The sequence below is a fragment of the Lepidochelys kempii genome, chromosome 4 (genome assembly GCF_965140265.1).
Source record: "Lepidochelys kempii isolate rLepKem1 chromosome 4, rLepKem1.hap2, whole genome shotgun sequence".
Classification (NCBI taxonomy): Eukaryota; Metazoa; Chordata; order Testudines; family Cheloniidae; genus Lepidochelys; species Lepidochelys kempii.
In genome coordinates, this window is record NC_133259.1 from 55,535,751 (window position 1) to 55,556,324 (window position 20,574).

Here is a 20,574-nt window from a genome sequence, read left to right on the forward strand (position 1 = left end):
CACCTTAGTCTCTATAATACTCTCCCTAAAAATTGACTACTGGTTTGCAGTTCTTGATTTAAGGATGCTTATTTTCATATAGATATCTGCCCACTGCAACCTGCGTTTTATGGTGGGCTCAGAGCAATTCCAGTACAAGGAGCTCCTTTTCAGCCTTTCTATGGCTTCAAGTGTTTTCTCAAAGGTCATGTCTGTAGTAGCAGTGCTACCATATATTTCCCTGCCTGGATGACTGGCTCTTGAATCATAGAATATCAGGGTTGGAAGGGACCTCAGGAGGTCATCCAGTCCAACCCCCTGCTCAAAGCAGGACCAATCGCCAACTAAATCATCCCAGCCAGGGCTTTGTCAAGCCTGACCTTAAAAACCTCAAAGGAAGGAGATTCCACTACCTCCCTAGGTAACCCATTCCAGTGCTTCACCACCCTCCTAGTGAAAACGTTTTTCCTAATATCCAACCTAAACCTCCCCCACTACAACTTGAGACCATTGCTCCATGTTCTGTCATCAGCTACCACTGAGAACAGTCTAGATCCATCCTCTCTGGAACCCCCTTTCAGGTAGTTGAAAGCAGCTATCAAATCCCCCCTCATTCTTCTCTTCCGCAGACTAAACAATCCCAGTTCCCTCAGCCTCTCCTCATAAGTCATGTGTTCCAGACCCCCAATCATTTTTGTTGCCCTCCGCTGGACATTTTCCCACATCCTTCTTGTAGTGTGGGGCCCAAAACTGGACACAGTACTCCAGATGAGGCCTCACCAATGTTGAATAGAGGAGAACGATCATGTCCCTCGATCTGCTGGCAATGCCCCTACTTATACAGCCCAAAATGCTGTTAGCCTTCTTGGCAACAAGGGCACACTGTTGACTCATATCCAGCTTCTCGTCCACTGTAACCCCGAGGTCCTTTTCTGCAGAACTGCTGCCTAGCCATTCGGTCCCTAGTCTGTAGCAGTGCATGGGATTCTTCCGTCCTAAGTGCAGGACTCTGCACATGTCCTTGTTGAACCTCATCAGATTTCTTTTGGCACAATCCTCTAATTTGTCTAGGGCCCTCTGTATCCTATCCCTACCCTCCAGCGTATCTAGCTCTCCTCCCAGTTTAGTGTCATCTGCAAACTTGCTGAGGGTGCAGTCTGCGCCATCCTCCAGCTCATTAATGAAGATATTGAACAAAACTGGCCCCAGGACCAGCCCTTGGGGCACTCAGCTTGATACCGGCTGCCAACTAGACCTGGAGCCATTGATCACTACCTGTTGAGCCCCATGATCTAGCCAGCTTTCTATCCACCTTATAGTCCATCCATCCAGCCCATACTACTTTAACTTGCTGGCAAGAGTGCTGTGGGAGAAAAGCTTTGCTAAAGCCAAGGAATAACATGTCCACAGAGCCAGTTATCTCATCATAGAAGGCAATTAGATTAGTCAGGCATGACTTGCCCTTGGTGAATCCATGCTGAGTATTCCTAAACACTTTCCTCTCCTCTAAGTGCTTCAGAACTGATTCCTTGAGGACCTGCTCCATGATTTTTCCAGGGACTAAGGTGAGGCTGACTGGCCTGTAGTTCCCCGGTCCTCCTCCTTCCCTTTTTTAAAGATGGGCACTACATTAGCCTTTTTCCAGTCGTCCAGGACCTCACCTGATCGCCATGAGTTTTTAAAGACAATGGCCAATGGCTCTGCAATCACATCTGCTAACTCCTTTAGCACTCTCGGATGCAGTGCATCTGGCCCCATGGACTTGTCCTTGTCCAGCTTTTCTAAATAGTCCCGAACCACTTCTTTCTCCACAGAGGGCTGGTCACCTCCTCCCCATGCTCTTCTGCCCAGTGCAGTAGTCTTGGAGCTGACCTTGTTCGTGATGACAGAGGCAAAAAAAGCATTGAGTACATTAGCTTTTTCCATATCGTCTGTCACTAAGTTGCCTCTTTCATTCAGTGAGGGGCCCACACTTTCCTTGACTTTCTTCTTGTTGCTAACATACCTGAAGAAACCCTTCTTGTTACTCTTAACGTCTCTTGCTAGCTGCAACTCTAGGTGTGATTTGGCCTTCCTGATTTCACTGCTGCATGCTCGAGCAATATTTTTATACTCCTCCGTGGTCATTTGTCCAATCTTCCACTTCAGTAAGCTTCTTTTTTGTGTTTAAGGGATGATTGTATAGGAAGTGCAGATAGTACTCCCCAACCTCCTTGACCCTTTGCCAATTCTTGTACAAATAAACTCAGGAAAGTCCATTTTAATACCCACAATGTCTATAACATTTATAGGAACAGTCCTGGATACAGTTGCGGCCGGGGCCTACTTACCACAGGATAGATTCTTGTGATGAAAGACCTTAACATCCAACTTGACTCAGTAGTCAAATGACAGTCCAATCCTGCGTGGTCCTCAGAGGACACATGGCATTATGCACGTGTGACCCCCTTCACCAGGCTTTCCAAACCCCAAGACTCCTTGGATAAGAGAGTCTCACTTCCTCCCTACATCTGGGCATATCTTACCTGGTGGGAGAAGAGCCACAATGTTTGTGTGGGTTTCCTGTATACCTTCATCATGGACGAGTCTCTTCTAGGCTGGGGAGGGCACCTGGATGACCAAGTTGCTCAAAGTTCCCAGACTCCAGAAGAGTCCATGTGCTACATCAACCTCCTTGATCCACAATCAGTATGCCAAGCATGCAAACAATTCTTTTCTACTCAGGTCAGACAATATGACCACTGTTTATTATATAAACAAACAGGAGGGAGCAAGGTCCAACCCACTATGTTGGGAGGCAGTATGACTCTGGAATTGGTATATCCAACATAGATCACCCTTTCTGCAGAGCTACTCCTGGGCATAATGAACTCCCTAGCAGACAATCTTAGCAGGAATTTTCACAAAGAATACAAATCGGTGCTCATGTGTCAGCGGTCCAGCAGATATTTTGTCAATGGGGAATAATATCATCTTGGGACTACTTTGGCACTCAGTCAAACAAGAAGTGTGCTCAGCTTACTGCTCTCAGAACAGCTTGCTGCTGCGTCAGAGGGGATGCCTTCCTAACACAATGGTCAGGCCCATTGATGTATGCCTTCCCTCCCATTCTCCTCCTACCACGTGTTGTGCTCAGGAAGATAAAGATGGGCAAGGTGACAGTAGTCTTAATACCTTCTTGGTGGCCAAGACAGTTCTGGTTCATGATGACTCTCCAGATGTTTTCCCTCCCCTGCATCTACCTACTGTCATAGAATGGGGGTAGGACCAACAATCCAACCCAGCGTTCCTCTCCCTGGCTTTTGGATGGGCAATAAATTTAGAGAGAATCCTGTTTGAAGGTTCAAGCTATCATTCCAAATAGCAAGAATTCATCTTTGAGGAAGTGCTGCCAAATGGAAGCATTTTCCCCCTCAATTTTTGAGGGGTAGGCATTTGACCCGAATTTCAGAAGTGCTGAGCAGTATTGACTCTCATGGAAATTTAATGAGACTAGTCAGTGCTCAGTACCTCTGAAATCAGGCCAGTTAAATTTGAGGATTGCAGCTCTTATTCCATAGTTCAGCTATGTGCTTTCATTCTCTAGCTGTGTTCTTATTGTTTAATAAAGTAGGCTGGATGTTGGACAGCAAATATCATGAATCCTGTTGTGCTGATACACAGATGTTATTCAAAGAACATCCTATTAATGCATTCCAGTACACACAATCCAACTTTCAGTGTACTTAAATTACTAATAAGTTGTAGTGATCTTAATCCTGGACAAATGGCTGTGAATTCAAATGTTGGCTTTTAAACAAGTCTAATCATTTTAAAAAATCTGATTTAAAGTTTTAAAAATATGCACACTCTTAATGTTGAGTTTTATCTAACCTGAGGCTGGTACTCTCTCAATGCGTTAATAATGGTGATTAATTGCATAATCAGAGGAACATCTTGTACGATGCAAATGAGGGCATGTATAAAGTGAGTGTCTCATGTATTGAAGATTCTACATACTCCTTGAAAGGATTCAGAGTCATTGCTTCATACTTCTGACTCTATTACATGCTCGTCCTGAAAAAGTGTTTTAAACTCACCAATAGTGAGGAATCATCCCGATGACTCCATTCTCTAAGAAAACACTGTTTTGGGTCCTTGTTAACTTTCTTTTCCTAGTTTGCCTTAAAAATAATTCTCAAATAAGTTTGTGTATTTTAATTTTTTAAATGCCTTTCCCCCATCCGTAGATCCCAAATGTGTAGATTTATTTTTGTTTCAGTGTAAGCATTGTCAGCTAAACTATAGAAACTATTAAGGCACATTGATTCTTTTATATCAAACCCAAAATCATGTGAAAAGGTTTAGGGGTATTTGTGGGAGTTCAGGAATCTTGGAGAGCTAGTGCTGCCCAGACTGTATCCAGCTGAGTGCTGGATTGGCAGCTGACTAGGAATCTGGGGGCAGCACTTTTTTCCCCCACCTGGTCTCCTCTTTACTATAGGTGTGTAGTCTATGTAGACGGCATATCTGGGCAAACAACATGACCAGCTTACACTTCTGCTCAAATCAGTTTGGAACATTACGTGCTTGGATGTAGTCTCCCTGGACTGCACCCGAATTTAATTGACTGTCCTTTAGGCATTTCTGCTACATGTGTTCAATAATAATGAAGTGCCTATAGTAGATAAATGTGGTACCCAGCTACTTCACAATATCAGAATAACCAAATTTATTAAAAACATCCTGATCCGCATTTAAAAAAATACTCTGTGGTCCGAAACAGTAAAGAAATATAAAAGTATAGTCTCAAGGCTGACTGGACCAAAAAAAGCTATGAATATGAATGTGATCTCACTAAATTTAGGGTTTGACCAGGATCAGATTGGGTGGGAGGAAGGGCTGATTCTCCCAAGCTGTGCTTACTCACCACACTGATATGCTGAGGTCTTGGCTCCCTTGCTAAGATCATATGCTGGGCTGGACTCTTGCCTTCCTGAGTTTCTGTCCCAGCAAATAGTCAGGTTGCAGCAGTAAAGGCTCCTTACTACTGACAAGGCAGGAATTTCTGCAGTGGCAGTTCCTGCTGGTTCCATTGTCAGTTGCTCTCTGCTGGGGGAAGTGATGCAGTAGCAAACTGGGCTTGTTTTTTTATGTTCCAGCTCTGCTGATGAGCTCTGCTGATGAGCTCGCCACGCTGACCAAACAGGAAATGAAATTCAAAAGTTCTTGGTGCTTTTCCTGTGTACCTGGCTCATGCATCTGAGTTGAAAGTGCTGTCCAGAGCGGTCACAGTGGAGCACTCTGGGATAGCTCCCAGAGGGCAATACCGTTGAATTGCATCCACACTACCCCAAATTCGACCCGGCGATGTCGATTTCAGCGCTAATCCCCTCGTTGGGGAGGAGTACAGAAATCGATTTTAAGAGTCCTTTAAGTCGACAAAAATGGCTTTGTCGTGTGGACGAGTGCAGGGTTAAATCGATCTAACACTGCTAAATTCGACCTAAACTCATAGTGTAGACCAGAGCCCAGTTTCTCTTCTAAAAGATGCAGGTGAGCATGAGCCATGTTGTAGTATTCTGTGGTATGTGTTTGACTTGCTGGCATTTCTTGCATTGGATAGAGTGAAAAATACCTATGGAACTAGATGTGCCAAATTCAAGTTACTCAAAATTTGTTTTTGTTTTTTTATCTCTTAATCTGAAATTCATATTGGAACTCAAATTCACTTATTCAAAACAGATTATCCAAAGTTCTGGATACCCTCACTTCCAGGTAGTTGGATAAGCAGAATTTACCTGTATATAATGATGTATCAGACAGCATTTTGTTTTAGAACTAGGATTATATGATGAGTTTACTGCTTAATTGCTTCTGAGCACACCTAATGTGCCCTGAAATTCCTTGATTTCATTCTAAGCAATTGTATGGGCAAAAATGCTTTTGTCTAGCAGTGAAGGAGGTAAGATGGAGATGCATCTAGTAAGAGCTGTTTTCCATTAGATTGTAAATATCAGTGAGAATAGAATACATAATGCAGGAGAGTACAGATCACTAAACACAGGCTAACATTTATTATGATTTGACAGCAATATTGCTCGACTTTGTAACTTGATACATTTAGGAATGTAATGATAGGTTAAGTAGATTTTTGTAACATGGGAAGAGCAGCAAAACATCTTAAATAATAAGACATAGTTAATGGTTTGACATTAAATGGTAAGGCATTTTACAGGGATGTATGAGAGATGTCAACCAGTCCCAGCTCATCCAGTCTCCCTCACCTTCTTTGGTGGCTGCCAGGCCAATTTCTTTTTGATGTGGCAATGCCTAACTTCAGACAAATGGGTTTTGGACATCAGCTTAGCCAGCTACCTGATCGAATTCCTGTGTCTGCATTCCCCCAAACACCTTTCCCCGTCCATTTTCAGAGACCCGTCTCACAAGAGAATCCTCATGCAGGAGATAAGAAGCCCTGATCCAGGTAGAGGCAATGGAGCCAGTACCTCCTTGAGATGGGGGAAGGGCTTTTACTCCAAATACTTTCTAATACCCAAAATGACTGGGAGCTGGATCCTGGATCTCAGGCAGTTGAACATCTTCATCCGCCACTCAAGTCAGGATGATCACCTTAGTCTCTATAATACTCTCCCTAAAAATTGACTACTGGTTTGCAGTTCTTGATTTAAGGATGCTTATTTTCATATAGATATCTGCCCACTGCAACCTGCGTTTTATGGTGGGCTCAGAGCAATTCCAGTACAAGGAGCTCCTTTTCAGCCTTTCTATGGCTTCAAGTGTTTTCTCAAAGGTCATGTCTGTAGTAGCAGTGCTACCATATATTTCCCTGCCTGGATGACTGGCTCTTGAATCATAGAATATCAGGGTTGGAAGGGACCTCAGGAGGTCATCCAGTCCAACCCCCTGCTCAAAGCAGGACCAATCGCCAACTAAATCATCCCAGCCAGGGCTTTGTCAAGCCTGACCTTAAAAACCTCAAAGGAAGGAGATTCCACTACCTCCCTAGGTAACCCATTCCAGTGCTTCACCACCCTCCTAGTGAAAACGTTTTTCCTAATATCCAACCTAAACCTCCCCCACTACAACTTGAGACCATTGCTCCATGTTCTGTCATCAGCTACCACTGAGAACAGTCTAGATCCATCCTCTCTGGAACCCCCTTTCAGGTAGTTGAAAGCAGCTATCAAATCCCCCCTCATTCTTCTCTTCCGCAGACTAAACAATCCCAGTTCCCTCAGCCTCTCCTCATAAGTCATGTGTTCCAGACCCCCAATCATTTTTGTTGCCCTCCGCTGGACATTTTCCCACATCCTTCTTGTAGTGTGGGGCCCAAAACTGGACACAGTACTCCAGATGAGGCCTCACCAATGTTGAATAGAGGAGAACGATCATGTCCCTCGATCTGCTGGCAATGCCCCTACTTATACAGCCCAAAATGCTGTTAGCCTTCTTGGCAACAAGGGCACACTGTTGACTCATATCCAGCTTCTCGTCCACTGTAACCCCGAGGTCCTTTTCTGCAGAACTGCTGCCTAGCCATTCGGTCCCTAGTCTGTAGCAGTGCATGGGATTCTTCCGTCCTAAGTGCAGGACTCTGCACATGTCCTTGTTGAACCTCATCAGATTTCTTTTGGCACAATCCTCTAATTTGTCTAGGGCCCTCTGTATCCTATCCCTACCCTCCAGCGTATCTAGCTCTCCTCCCAGTTTAGTGTCATCTGCAAACTTGCTGAGGGTGCAGTCTGCGCCATCCTCCAGCTCATTAATGAAGATATTGAACAAAACTGGCCCCAGGACCAGCCCTTGGGGCACTCAGCTTGATACCGGCTGCCAACTAGACCTGGAGCCATTGATCACTACCTGTTGAGCCCCATGATCTAGCCAGCTTTCTATCCACCTTATAGTCCATCCATCCAGCCCATACTACTTTAACTTGCTGGCAAGAGTGCTGTGGGAGAAAAGCTTTGCTAAAGCCAAGGAATAACATGTCCACAGAGCCAGTTATCTCATCATAGAAGGCAATTAGATTAGTCAGGCATGACTTGCCCTTGGTGAATCCATGCTGAGTATTCCTAAACACTTTCCTCTCCTCTAAGTGCTTCAGAACTGATTCCTTGAGGACCTGCTCCATGATTTTTCCAGGGACTAAGGTGAGGCTGACTGGCCTGTAGTTCCCCGGTCCTCCTCCTTCCCTTTTTTAAAGATGGGCACTACATTAGCCTTTTTCCAGTCGTCCAGGACCTCACCTGATCGCCATGAGTTTTTAAAGACAATGGCCAATGGCTCTGCAATCACATCTGCTAACTCCTTTAGCACTCTCGGATGCAGTGCATCTGGCCCCATGGACTTGTCCTTGTCCAGCTTTTCTAAATAGTCCCGAACCACTTCTTTCTCCACAGAGGGCTGGTCACCTCCTCCCCATGCTCTTCTGCCCAGTGCAGTAGTCTTGGAGCTGACCTTGTTCGTGATGACAGAGGCAAAAAAAGCATTGAGTACATTAGCTTTTTCCATATCGTCTGTCACTAAGTTGCCTCCTTCATTCAGTGAGGGGCCCACACTTTCCTTGACTTTCTTCTTGTTGCTAACATACCTGAAGAAACCCTTCTTGTTACTCTTAACGTCTCTTGCTAGCTGCAACTCTAGGTGTGATTTGGCCTTCCTGATTTCACTGCTGCATGCTCGAGCAATATTTTTATACTCCTCCGTGGTCATTTGTCCAATCTTCCACTTCAGTAAGCTTCTTTTTTGTGTTTAAGGGATGATTGTATAGGAAGTGCAGATAGTACTCCCCAACCTCCTTGACCCTTTGCCAATTCTTGTACAAATAAACTCAGGAAAGTCCATTTTAATACCCACAATGTCTATAACATTTATAGGAACAGTCCTGGATACAGTTGCGGCCGGGGCCTACTTACCACAGGATAGATTCTTGTGATGAAAGACCTTAACATCCAACTTGACTCAGTAGTCAAATGACAGTCCAATCCTGCGTGGTCCTCAGAGGACACATGGCATTATGCACGTGTGACCCCCTTCACCAGGCTTTCCAAACCCCAAGACTCCTTGGATAAGAGAGTCTCACTTCCTCCCTACATCTGGGCATATCTTACCTGGTGGGAGAAGAGCCACAATGTTTGTGTGGGTTTCCTGTATACCTTCATCATGGACGAGTCTCTTCTAGGCTGGGGAGGGCACCTGGATGACCAAGTTGCTCAAAGTTCCCAGACTCCAGAAGAGTCCATGTGCTACATCAACCTCCTTGATCCACAATCAGTATGCCAAGCATGCAAACAATTCTTTTCTACTCAGGTCAGACAATATGACCACTGTTTATTATATAAACAAACAGGAGGGAGCAAGGTCCAACCCACTATGTTGGGAGGCAGTATGACTCTGGAATTGGTATATCCAACATAGATCACCCTTTCTGCAGAGCTACTCCTGGGCATAATGAACTCCCTAGCAGACAATCTTAGCAGGAATTTTCACAAAGAATACAAATCGGTGCTCATGTGTCAGCGGTCCAGCAGATATTTTGTCAATGGGGAATAATATCATCTTGGGACTACTTTGGCACTCAGTCAAACAAGAAGTGTGCTCAGCTTACTGCTCTCAGAACAGCTTGCTGCTGCGTCAGAGGGGATGCCTTCCTAACACAATGGTCAGGCCCATTGATGTATGCCTTCCCTCCCATTCTCCTCCTACCACGTGTTGTGCTCAGGAAGATAAAGATGGGCAAGGTGACAGTAGTCTTAATACCTTCTTGGTGGCCAAGACAGTTCTGGTTCATGATGACTCTCCAGATGTTTTCCCTCCCCTGCATCTACCTACTGTCATAGAATGGGGGTAGGACCAACAATCCAACCCAGCGTTCCTCTCCCTGGCTTTTGGATGGGCAATAAATTTAGAGAGAATCCTGTTTGAAGGTTCAAGCTATCATTCCAAATAGCAAGAATTCATCTTTGAGGAAGTGCTGCCAAATGGAAGCATTTTCCCCCTCAATTTTTGAGGGGTAGGCATTTGACCCGAATTTCAGAAGTGCTGAGCAGTATTGACTCTCATGGAAATTTAATGAGACTAGTCAGTGCTCAGTACCTCTGAAATCAGGCCAGTTAAATTTGAGGATTGCAGCTCTTATTCCATAGTTCAGCTATGTGCTTTCATTCTCTAGCTGTGTTCTTATTGTTTAATAAAGTAGGCTGGATGTTGGACAGCAAATATCATGAATCCTGTTGTGCTGATACACAGATGTTATTCAAAGAACATCCTATTAATGCATTCCAGTACACACAATCCAACTTTCAGTGTACTTAAATTACTAATAAGTTGTAGTGATCTTAATCCTGGACAAATGGCTGTGAATTCAAATGTTGGCTTTTAAACAAGTCTAATCATTTTAAAAAATCTGATTTAAAGTTTTAAAAATATGCACACTCTTAATGTTGAGTTTTATCTAACCTGAGGCTGGTACTCTCTCAATGCGTTAATAATGGTGATTAATTGCATAATCAGAGGAACATCTTGTACGATGCAAATGAGGGCATGTATAAAGTGAGTGTCTCATGTATTGAAGATTCTACATACTCCTTGAAAGGATTCAGAGTCATTGCTTCATACTTCTGACTCTATTACATGCTCGTCCTGAAAAAGTGTTTTAAACTCACCAATAGTGAGGAATCATCCCGATGACTCCATTCTCTAAGAAAACACTGTTTTGGGTCCTTGTTAACTTTCTTTTCCTAGTTTGCCTTAAAAATAATTCTCAAATAAGTTTGTGTATTTTAATTTTTTAAATGCCTTTCCCCCATCCGTAGATCCCAAATGTGTAGATTTATTTTTGTTTCAGTGTAAGCATTGTCAGCTAAACTATAGAAACTATTAAGGCACATTGATTCTTTTATATCAAACCCAAAATCATGTGAAAAGGTTTAGGGGTATTTGTGGGAGTTCAGGAATCTTGGAGAGCTAGTGCTGCCCAGACTGTATCCAGCTGAGTGCTGGATTGGCAGCTGACTAGGAATCTGGGGGCAGCACTTTTTTCCCCCACCTGGTCTCCTCTTTACTATAGGTGTGTAGTCTATGTAGACGGCATATCTGGGCAAACAACATGACCAGCTTACACTTCTGCTCAAATCAGTTTGGAACATTACGTGCTTGGATGTAGTCTCCCTGGACTGCACCCGAATTTAATTGACTGTCCTTTAGGCATTTCTGCTACATGTGTTCAATAATAATGAAGTGCCTATAGTAGATAAATGTGGTACCCAGCTACTTCACAATATCAGAATAACCAAATTTATTAAAAACATCCTGATCCGCATTTAAAAAAATACTCTGTGGTCCGAAACAGTAAAGAAATATAAAAGTATAGTCTCAAGGCTGACTGGACCAAAAAAAGCTATGAATATGAATGTGATCTCACTAAATTTAGGGTTTGACCAGGATCAGATTGGGTGGGAGGAAGGGCTGATTCTCCCAAGCTGTGCTTACTCACCACACTGATATGCTGAGGTCTTGGCTCCCTTGCTAAGATCATATGCTGGGCTGGACTCTTGCCTTCCTGAGTTTCTGTCCCAGCAAATAGTCAGGTTGCAGCAGTAAAGGCTCCTTACTACTGACAAGGCAGGAATTTCTGCAGTGGCAGTTCCTGCTGGTTCCATTGTCAGTTGCTCTCTGCTGGGGGAAGTGATGCAGTAGCAAACTGGGCTTGTTTTTTTATGTTCCAGCTCTGCTGATGAGCTCTGCTGATGAGCTCGCCACGCTGACCAAACAGGAAATGAAATTCAAAAGTTCTTGGTGCTTTTCCTGTGTACCTGGCTCATGCATCTGAGTTGAAAGTGCTGTCCAGAGCGGTCACAGTGGAGCACTCTGGGATAGCTCCCAGAGGGCAATACCGTTGAATTGCATCCACACTACCCCAAATTCGACCCGGCGATGTCGATTTCAGCGCTAATCCCCTCGTTGGGGAGGAGTACAGAAATCGATTTTAAGAGTCCTTTAAGTCGACAAAAATGGCTTTGTCGTGTGGACGAGTGCAGGGTTAAATCGATCTAACACTGCTAAATTCGACCTAAACTCATAGTGTAGACCAGAGCCCAGTTTCTCTTCTAAAAGATGCAGGTGAGCATGAGCCATGTTGTAGTATTCTGTGGTATGTGTTTGACTTGCTGGCATTTCTTGCATTGGATAGAGTGAAAAATACCTATGGAACTAGATGTGCCAAATTCAAGTTACTCAAAATTTGTTTTTGTTTTTTTATCTCTTAATCTGAAATTCATATTGGAACTCAAATTCACTTATTCAAAACAGATTATCCAAAGTTCTGGATACCCTCACTTCCAGGTAGTTGGATAAGCAGAATTTACCTGTATATAATGATGTATCAGACAGCATTTTGTTTTAGAACTAGGATTATATGATGAGTTTACTGCTTAATTGCTTCTGAGCACACCTAATGTGCCCTGAAATTCCTTGATTTCATTCTAAGCAATTGTATGGGCAAAAATGCTTTTGTCTAGCAGTGAAGGAGGTAAGATGGAGATGCATCTAGTAAGAGCTGTTTTCCATTAGATTGTAAATATCAGTGAGAATAGAATACATAATGCAGGAGAGTACAGATCACTAAACACAGGCTAACATTTATTATGATTTGACAGCAATATTGCTCGACTTTGTAACTTGATACATTTAGGAATGTAATGATAGGTTAAGTAGATTTTTGTAACATGGGAAGAGCAGCAAAACATCTTAAATAATAAGACATAGTTAATGGTTTGATTTTTCTTTAAGGGCCTGCCCCATTTGGCTCCAGTTGGGTAAAACATTACTGCATGTATAGGAAGGAAACAAAGAAGTTCACCATGATCCCATTTGAACACAGGTCAGGAGGGAAAATTGTAAGTACATTTCATTATACTTCTTCATGCCCTGTATCTAAATGAGAGGATATGTTAGATAAGATATGTCAAATATATTTTTCATGCAGTTCACAATTTGCCCTCTAATGATATTAAGCTAAAATAATGGAATGGTTTAATAGATAAGGATTCCGTAGAAGTTTTAGTTGCTTAGTGTTGGAAAAGTAGAAAACATATGAGAGCTAAAATACACCTAATGTGCCTTTCATGTGTAGTTTTCACTAAGGGAATTTAAAGTTTTTAGTCTGATTATATCCAAGTGTGAACTGAGACAGTACAGTTGCATTAGGTTTCTCACTTATACTCTCCATCCAAATTTTTCTTCCAAGGCACGTAGACAGGAGAGCTGGCGGTGTGGGGAGGAGAGGTTAGGTTAGGAGGCTTTTAGATAATTCTTAAAATGGAATGCAATTTGCACGGACAATCAGAAAAATAATTTAAGCTTTCCTTGATAGCATCTAGAACATTCAGGGGTCAGTCCTCTGTTGGATGCTAAACCCTTAATTCTCATTGAAGTGATTGGAAATTGAGGGCACTCAGCATCTTTCAGGGCCTGGCATTCAGTGATGGCATTAGTATGAATGAAATATGTTTTTGTTACAGAAATAATAAATTTGAAGATGAAAAAGGCGTTTTAGATCTCCCAGTCAATCTTCCTGCAAATGCAGCATCCTGCCCTGTTTAGTTTTAATAGTCCTCAGGGGTTGGACCTCCATTGAAGATTATATCCATGCATGCTTGGTAGACAGGAGGATCTTTTCATCATTCTTAGTAAAACATATTTCTTTAAATGTGTTGGGAAAATTTTTTTTCATAAGTGCCTACATGACTTAGAAGCTTAAGTGCTCTTGGAAGTCTATAGCACTTAAGCTCCTAAGTCATGTAGGCACTTTTGTAAATTTACACTCTAACTTATTGTGACTGTAATAGGCTATTTTAGTTAACCTATTGAAATATGTAATCATGCACTACAAAGTTTCTAAAGAGACACCAGCAAGGCAGCTAAGCCAAAAAATGTGACCTGTTGTTCTGTCTGGCATTTGTCCTTTTTTGAAGATCTCCCCTTCTTGAACCACACAGTGTAATTTATTCTTTCAAACCAAAGCTTCATGCACCTAGAAATGTTAAAATTAATTAAAATGCATAACGTACTGTCCACCACACAAAACTAATGGCTGCATGTTCTGATACAGGAGAGTGCCTCATATAGCAGCTTATTGAAAATCAGTCACAGTTTATTTCATGTATTTGATTTTTGGATGCTGTATGGATGAGTTTGCAAATGTGCTATGAACACACAGTGGATTTTGAAGATAACACCTGCTATAAAACGCAAATTTCATGGTACTGTAGGTCCCTTTTTTGTCCTAACTACTTTAATTGTAGCCCTTTAAAGTGGAATTTGGAATATTACCACGTCTGGGAAAAAATGTTACAGTGAAAGTTTCTCTTACAATATGTCTGCATTGATGTTGCAATGGGTGCAACGTTCTGATTTTTTTTTTTACAATGTTTTTATTCATTTAAACTACAAAATTTCAAATAAAAGACGCACTGTATTGCTGCAGATGTATAAAATGTATAAAATAGCCTTGGTTTTTGAGGCTTCTGCAGTAACATGTTTAGATTTTAAAGACCTGAATGGCATCCATAACTGAATTCCATTGCATATGTCAGTTTCAGTCCAGCTTTTGCTTTTACTTTAATATAGGTTTATCATATTCAGGTTTCATCACTTGGCTTACAGAAGCTTTGGATTTCAGTTTTGTTATTACATCAAGCATATAAAAAAAATCTCTTTGTTTATAGGGTGACGGGGACATTTTCCTCCTTACATTCTGTACCAAAAGAAATATGGATACTATAGACAGGCGTTTCTGTTTTGACATAGAAGCTGCAGACAGGTAAGCTGGTAAAATACACTAAAGAAAGCATCAGGGTAAATGTTAATAATAACTTGGATTTTATATACTGCCTCTCCTTGCGAGGATCTCAGATGCATAGTAATAAAACGGCTTCCTGCAAGGAAATCATCATTAGAGGAATATCCAAGCGAGGCAGTCCTGGCTTATTGTTTAGCTTGAATTATCCAAAGTTATGAGGCAATAAGAATCTACCTTCAAATGCACGCACTGCCTGAGGTTTTCACTTGGAAGAAAAAGCATAAAAGAAATACATTCTTTCTTGGCTCATGCACTATGGTTCTTTGTGCACACTAGGAATGTGTACAATAATAATGATAAAGTGGTGGCTGTAACCTTATTTGAAGCACATATAGCTGTGATGGAAGACAAGGGTCACTATGGATTATCCATGCATTAATGGCCAAAAGACCAAATATTGGGTGCTCTGTTACTTCAACATTAGAGGGAAGAAGCCCATGGAGAATTACAGTTTCTTGAGATTTGTTGTATGCTGGTCGCTGAAATGAAAGGTATATTACAAAGCTACATTTTGGCTAAGTTAGAACCAGGCAATTTATTCTTATTATGGGATGCAAAGGCAATATAAAAGTAACATACAGTAGCACCTCAGAGTTACAAACATCAGAGTTACAAACTGACTGGTCAACCACACACCTCATTTGGAACCAGAAGTACAAAATCAGGCAGCAGCAGAGGACTCCCCTGCTCACCAGCCCCCCCCCCCAAAAAAAGCAAATATAGTACAGTATTGTGGTAAACATAAACTATTAAAAAAGGGAAAATTTAAAAAGATTTGACAAGGTAAGAAAACTGTTTCTGTGCTTGTTTCATTTAAATTAAGATGGATAAAAGCAGCATTTTTCTTCTGCATAATAAAGTTTTAAAACTGTATTAAGTCAATGTTAAGTCTTAAACTTTTGAAAGAAGAACCATAACTTTTTGTTCAGAGTTATAAACGACCTCCATTCCCAATGTATTCATAACTCTGAGGTTCTACTGTACTAACTTTTCATTACAGGGCATGATACATCCCATACAGTGCTGCAGCCATCTCTCCTGTGTGATTCCATTTGCGTTCTACTGGGTTATCTCAAACTCAGGAAACTGTGTACTCATTTTGCTTATCAGATAAATCTAATATTTTAAAATATGTCAAATTTTATGTTTTCCACCTCAACTGGTCTTCATTCAGTGTGAGGGTGGGAGAATCCGGTTTAGAAGGCATTGTGATTAAAAATATTTCTTTGATCAAGATGTATTCCATTGGTTAATCAGTTCTCTCTCTGCACTGAACTGGAGTAGGTCTAGTACGAAATGCTACTTGGAATGTAGGAGAGTCTCATCAATTCCCAGTTATGGGTTTCAGGCTCCAAAATACTAAATTTAAACTGCATATTGGAGGTCAGCTTTACAGATGAGATGATCAAATATAACCCAAACTCCCTTACACTGATGCATCATTGGGTATCCTGGGGTAGAGACTTCCCAGTGTGCCTTGTGTCTGTAACACCCTATTAATCAGCATGATTAGAGCCCTGCACAGATACAAAATTTGTATCTGCATCCGATCTGCAAAAATGGTCTGCAGATATAAAATGGATATGATTTGCAGGGCTCTCTCAGCATGATTTAGTGGTTAATATGGAATCTGCATTTGTCTGTCTCTGACACATGCAAATTGTCATCTTTATTAAGCCCTATGCCAGGGTGGAACATGTTTATAATACCCTACCAGGTCACAGGGAATCTACAGTTTTTACTCCTAACTCTCTGTTTACTTCCATGAGTGTGGAGAAATCCATAGATTCTAGAAAAATGTTTTAAAATCAGAGCTGGATTATTTTTTAAAATGTTACTTTGCTCTTTGCCATTCTCTGTCACTCTGGTAAGTCTTCTGATGATGTGACACTGATGCATTCTTTGTGACCTTATGCACAGAGTAATCTGTCACTTTCTGTGATATTTCTCTAACATTTTTCTGACTTTGCCCTTTTGCAGCTCTTTCCTTCTAGGCCATCCAACTTACTCCCTGAGCTTGCCAATTAATGCCATTCTAACCTGGCATATGGTGTGAAAACTTAATTCTTCAAATTCTTCAGTCTTGTGTACTCATTGCCACTGAGCCGGAATGGAGCATGTTTGGCTGATCCTGCAAAACAATGTTTCATACCCATCTTTCCCCTGCAAAATTGAACCAACTCCTGTTCACTGTAACCGGTACACAAGGCTGCCTCTTGTGGTACTGAGATGTAACTGGTTAAAAGATAGGAAACAAAGGGTAGGAATAAATGGTCATTGCGGATAGTTCTCTGAAAACATCCACTCAATGTGCAGCAGCAGTGAAAAAAGCGAAGAAACTGTTGGGAATCATTAAGAAAGGGGTAAATAAGAAGACAGAAAATATCATATTGCTTCTATATAAATCCATGGTACGTCCACCTTTTGAATGCTGTGTGGAGATGTGGTCACCCCATCTCAAAAAGATATATTGGAATTGGAAAAGGTTCAGAAAAGGACAACATAAATGATTAGGGGTATGGAATGGCTGCCATATTAGGAAAGATTAATAAGACTGGGACTTTTCAGCTTGGAAAAGAGATGACTAAGGGGGGCTATGGCAGAGGTCTATAAAATCATGACTGGTGTGGAGTAAGTAAATAAGGAAGCGTTATTTACTCCTCCTCATAACACAAGAACTAGGGGTGACCAAATGAAATTAATAGGCAGCAGGTTTAAAACAAATAAAAGGAAGTATTTTTTCACACAATGCATAGTCAACCTGTGGAACTCCTTGCCAGTGGATGTTGTGAAGGCCAAGTCTATAACAGGTTAAAAAAAAAACTAGATAAGTTCATGGAGGATAGGTCCATCAATGGCCATTAGCCAGGATGGACCCAGATGGTGTCTCTAGCCTCTGTTTGCCAGCATATGGGAATGGATGACAGGGGATGGATCACTTGATTACCTGTTCATTCCCTCTGGGACACCTGGCATTGGCCAGTGTCGGAAGACAGGATATTGGGCTAGATGGATGTTTGGTCTGATCAATATGGCCGTTCTTATGTTCTTGTGTACCCCTTGTGGATGGAGGCTGTGCTGGCTACTCAGTAGAGGCACTGTCTCAGCTGGTGTAGGGGCTTAGCAACTGCCCTAGCTTCATTAGTAGCAGTCTGGACAGCACTGCTGTGTATTTCTCAGACATCTCTCTCACCAAAGTAGTCAAAAGACTAACCATTGGTCCTGGGTTTTGTGTGTCCCCATGCTTTGGATACAGGGAATGACCAATGATTTTTAGGAAAGAGTCTCAGGTTTAGCAATCAGTTGACATCTGTTTGTTTTCAAAGCTCTCGTAACAAGAAACTAACTCTCATTTTCTTTTAATCAGAAAGCTGTGATTGTCCTTTATCCTTATCAGAATCCAAGCTGTAGGTTTTATGGGCTCCAAAACTTGCCTCACGCTAACAACACTAGATACCAATTCTTCTGATTTAATATCTCGTGTCACGTTTGATGCTTTTCTACTTTCAAATATGCGCAACATAAGAATGGGTCTGTGCTATGGGAATCTATTTAATGCTTTGAAGTACTCTAATTTCTTGAGAAATAGTTAAACATTAATGTACTTGTTATGACAGTAACAGTGGAAGATGTGAGTAGTTTGAGTATTTAACATTTTTAGGATCAGTGGACAGATAGTACAAATTTCCTTATTTCATACTGTTTATATGTCTGCAACATGCATGCTTCTTTGACTTTGCAGTGAAACCTACACTTCTCCATAAAAAGATTTATTCTAGCCCACTGTACACTGGTTCATCCTGATAAGAGGCTTTTCATCACTGTAGTCTTATGTCCTGATGATGCAATAGACCTTGCCTGCCCAAGAAATTTTTTTCCCTGCATTATTAGCAGTTGATTTGGTTCCACCAGAAGTGGCAGTGGCGGAAGTTCTTGTGTAGGCTGTGTTCCCTGACTGCACTAACATTCCAGTAGTTTAACTACTTGTGGTGGTGGTGGTGGCAAATTTTAAGAAATGAAACCTTAAATATAGACCACCTTTGTGGAGGAGGGGAAGGAATAAATATCTCTCCGAGACTAGCTTTGTACCAATACAGAACACAGATGATTCTCTTGATACGCTGCTGAGGGTGGGGGAGAGAGTGTGTTTTAGTGCTTTCACTTCACTTTTGTAATTCTAGTGAAGAGGAGGAGCATTTGCATTATGTAAAAGCGATATACTGGGTTTTTACTTTCACTGATAAAATGGAGATAAGAGAAGACGTTGAAATATTATGTGGTCCTTTTGCTAGTTCAGCCATTTCCCTGCTTTTCTTTCCTTGCAGAATTATTCAGTTTTGTACATTTAGCATGGTTGAAACTGAATAATACTAAATGTCCAGTTTAAGCCCTGGAAAGTCTGTTTCTCCCTCCATCTCCCACATCTTACTTCTTCTATTCATATCTGTATTTTCTTATATTTAGCCACAAAGGGTATAAGATGCACACATTTAATGAATTCCTGCAGAAGGCTTTTTTTTTATGGTTTATTTTTATATCTGCTAGGGGGAAGCAGTGTTTTTCAGGAGAGTAGGATACCTCTTGTATGCACAGTGATCGTACCCTCACTTTAATAGATCTAAAGAGAAATGTTTATGCCATTTGCAGTTCGTTTCCATAATTATAATTGGCTCCCCTGAGTCTAGCATTGGCTCAGAGGAAGGACAATTAAAAAAAAAAAAATCTGAGGCAGGAAGCTTCCATTTACTACAGTATCTTGAATCCTTGGATTGTATGGGTATTTTGTCCTGATGTGTAATCCAAAGGGATGCACTGAGCAAGGGAGTAGGGCACCATAATTCCTATCTGCACAGTGCTATGCTGAAATTAATTTGGAAAACCAAAACTTAGTTCAGTAATTGGAAGGCAGAAAGAAAAAGGATTGAGGCATATCATATTTATAAATATGGTATTCAGTGGCAGGGTGTGTTAGGGGGCTTATTCCTTTACCCGCTTACTTCCCTCATCCTTCTCGCATGAACAGAGGGCAACAATACCCAAAGTCCAAAGGTGCAAACAATTTGATGTTCATTGGGGTGAACTTCCAGCAAGCATGATTCCAGTTTCCTTCCTTAGTGTCCCCCTTCCCAGCTCTGACACCACAGAGCCTTACCTGTGTCCCGGTTACCATTCCTCTCCCCCCCCCCTTGAAATTTAACTAACCAATCCTAATCATGTTATAACATGATTTTTAACCAATTATATTCCACCACCTTAATTAGTTTACACCCAGCAAAATTAATTATATAGCAGACAGAAACAATCACAGAACCAGACAGAGACCACGCCAATAAACAATAGCAAAGTGGGAACTATAATGACAAAACAATACAGAAGTGAGGATTTCACAACTACATCTATAAAGACATAAGGGTTTCCCAGCTGTGTCTATTGATAAGTGAGTTCTTACTGAACAGAAAACTATTAAACTAAACTTCCTTTTACATCCTCTAGGCTCTTCCCTTTCTCTGGAGGTGATAGATCAAATCACCTTTCTAACAGCCCCAGATTGCCTTATTTCAGTGTGACTAGTTTGGAATGTGAGGTTGTGACCATTCACTTCCCAGCCTGTGGCTGCCTCTGCTGCTTAGCCAAAGGCCTTAGCCTAAGCACAGGGCCTCAGACTGTCACAGTAAGAGAAGGCCCTTACACCAGCAGACAGTGATTTTGATTCTTTCTTGTATACCTCTATT

At 41.6% G+C, this 20,574-nt stretch overlaps 1 protein-coding gene across 9 annotated transcripts in view; it reads left to right on the forward strand.

Moving 5' to 3' along the window:
- The window catches only part of ARHGAP10 (Rho GTPase activating protein 10), a 266,272-nt gene that overhangs the window by 123,930 nt on the left and 121,768 nt on the right, over positions 1-20,574 (forward strand). For all 9 annotated transcript variants that reach the window (XR_012158591.1, XR_012158590.1, XR_012158592.1 and 6 more), the window contains 2 exons: positions 12,772-12,878; positions 14,709-14,803. Coding sequence is in view for 6 of the 9 variants with exons in the window: in XM_073341321.1 (XP_073197422.1) it covers positions 12,772-12,878; positions 14,709-14,803 (202 nt within the window). In the remaining 3 variants the exon portion in view is untranslated. The remainder of the gene's footprint in view (positions 1-12,771; positions 12,879-14,708; positions 14,804-20,574) is intronic.